At 33.7% G+C, this 2,484-nt stretch overlaps 1 protein-coding gene across 1 annotated transcript in view; it reads left to right on the top strand.

The window, feature by feature from the left end:
* The window catches only part of LOC107722073 (E3 ubiquitin-protein ligase RFWD2-like), a 21,522-nt gene extending 19,712 nt beyond the window's left edge, over positions 1-1,810 (top strand). Inside the window, exons 19-20 of the mRNA XM_016530297.1 lie at positions 565-609; positions 795-1,810. Coding sequence (XP_016385783.1) covers positions 565-609; positions 795-812 — 63 coding nt within the window. The 3' untranslated portion in view covers positions 813-1,810. The remainder of the gene's footprint in view (positions 1-564; positions 610-794) is intronic.
* The last annotated feature ends 674 nt before the right edge of the window (positions 1,811-2,484 follow it).

The raw sequence follows: 2,484 nt of genomic DNA on the forward strand, positions 1-2,484 counted from the left end.
CAGGGATCTTATCTATGCACAATCAGCTTGTAACACTCCAAAGAGAAAGGAAAACTTGAAATCGCATCATATGACCCCTTTAATATTAATATAATATAATTGTGATCAAGCCTGATCAGCTCAGAAATATTAGAAAATGAAACGCGTGGATTCATGTTTTGCCTGCTTTATCAGCTGAAAGCCCCACATAAACATTACCTCTTCTTCCAAATCCCTTGTGTATTACGTACCTTTTATACTTGACATTTTCCCATAAAAAAAAAAAAAATCCACAATAATTGTGTGCAAAACCAATGTGCTGACCAGGCTGAATTTCTGCTTAGTGTCTTGGTCTTAATTAATTGCCTTTCTCATCCTAACATAAATTATGCAGAAATAAAATGTCAAGGCCTTTTTGTGAACGTATAACAATAATGAAACACAGACTGAGTTTTTGAGTCTGGAATGACCTGGGAGGTTTAGGCCAAACATCTCAGACAGGTGAATAGGCTGTCAGACTAAATATTGTTTTGGACATTCTGTCAATGCTCTGAAATGCCCTCATTTCTCTGTTTTGATTCTCAGGAGTCAAATGTGTTGATTGCAGCCAACAGTCAAGGAACAATCAAGGTGAGTCGTACTGTAAAACAATACATAGCTACACAAATGTCAATATTTATTGCAGAGAGCTGTTTTTTATTACTTAAAGCTGGAGGATCTGTCCTCCTGTAGTCGCATTCGCTCAGCTGTTGAATACTTCATTTCTGAAAACTCTAAATCGAATTGCACTGCAAATGATTTTCCTGTTTCTAAAGGTACTTGAGCTGGTCTGAAGGTTCGCTCGAATCTGTTGTCAGAACCTACTAAAGAACTGTTGCTTCACTGGTTGTTCGATGCAAGGGCACTGAAGCTGGGTGGAACTGAAGCAAACATTTCCAAGGAAACAACCTGCAGAACTGTTTTTTTTATCAGCATTATATTTGTAAAAGACTCGATCATTTTGCGTCGTCATACTATCGCTGTATGTGAAATGTTGAGATGAGGACCTGTTTGTGCTGACAGGGAGACAGGCGCAAATGCCTCTTTTTGAATAAAGTTGTTGAATAAAGGTATTAAGAAGTTATTGGAGAATAACTGGACATCTTTAAACGTGGAGGGGAAGACACATTCTCAAACCTTTACTAGAGGTAATTCTAGCCAGAACAAGAGCTACGAGACATTTAAGGCCAAAGCACAAGACCATAACACAATGAAATACTTTTAGTTCTATAAATTAGCTGTCTTTGATTCCTTTGAGCCTGTTGTATCCATTTACTTGTTCGTTTTGTTTTTTGATTCACTGTGTGTCTGTTTATCAATAAGATATGTGTAAGCTTTGGCATATTCCGGTGGTCTCCCCAAATTAAATTACAGAACCTTTTTTAGCTTTTCTGTTGGTTAAGTGGACATGCTCATATCAAGGGTATATTTAAGTACACAAGATGTACTCTTAATTTGCTATTTACCGCATTTTGAAATGATTTCATTATTGTAATTCCCAGGAATTCCTATACTCATCAGACAACCTTTGCATGAGATTCTTCTCTGTTTTTCTCTGTTTTCAAGATCTAATATTTTGCCTTTTTTGTCAGTGATTCCTTACAAAAGTGCTTTTAAGTTGAGTTTGCAGGTATTGACAGCTGCCCAGAGCTCTTTCACATGGTCAAAATCTTTCAAAAACTGAGTAAATTAGAACTCATCAAAGGTTTAATGACGCTATGTATACTTCATTGGGATTATTTAACATCACCCGTAACATTGCTGCTCTTTCATCTTTCAGTTCTTGTACAAGTGTTATTTATTTTAATAATTTATATAATATACTTTAGGTTTCGAGCTTTATTTGTAAGTCCTCTGTTGCAACCTTGGTAATTCTGTTTATTTACTCATTTTAACACATTAATTTGAATGAATAAATTATTATTTTTTCCTTTGGTTATATACTGTGTTTATCCTTCTGACTGAAATGGATTTTTAAAAAATGGCTTTTTCTTAGTGTATTTTGGAGTAAATTTATATTTTGTTATTTATTCAAATTTGATCTCATTCTACATTCTGTGCTTCAGAATGTATTTAGAGTGTAATATTAGAGAATACAAGAAGGTTCATATCATTTCTATTACACAGATTTTCATCAGGGTAATTTTACTGCTTTTACTGGCCCACTGTCTCATGTTTTATAATCGTGTCCTGACTATCTATAATTTTAACAGTGACATGATTAGAAGATCTCTGCATTTTCAGTATATTCAGTACATTTTATATCCCTTTCATGTCTTAAAATATTGCATAAAATATCAAACTCAAAAATTTTAAGATGGAAATCATATTTGGTTTTTCTTTCAATGCAGTATCACAATTACAACAATTAAGCACGTCTTTTTTTTTTTTGCCATTTATTAATTTATTATTTAAAAGAAATATTCCAGGTTTTACTTTCTCTATTGCTTTTTCTTTCTCAAAGCA

This window comes from Sinocyclocheilus rhinocerous, unplaced genomic scaffold (genome assembly GCF_001515625.1).
Source record: "Sinocyclocheilus rhinocerous isolate Xijiao unplaced genomic scaffold, SAMN03320098_v1.1 scaffold484, whole genome shotgun sequence".
NCBI classification, from domain to species: Eukaryota; Metazoa; Chordata; class Actinopteri; order Cypriniformes; family Cyprinidae; genus Sinocyclocheilus; species Sinocyclocheilus rhinocerous.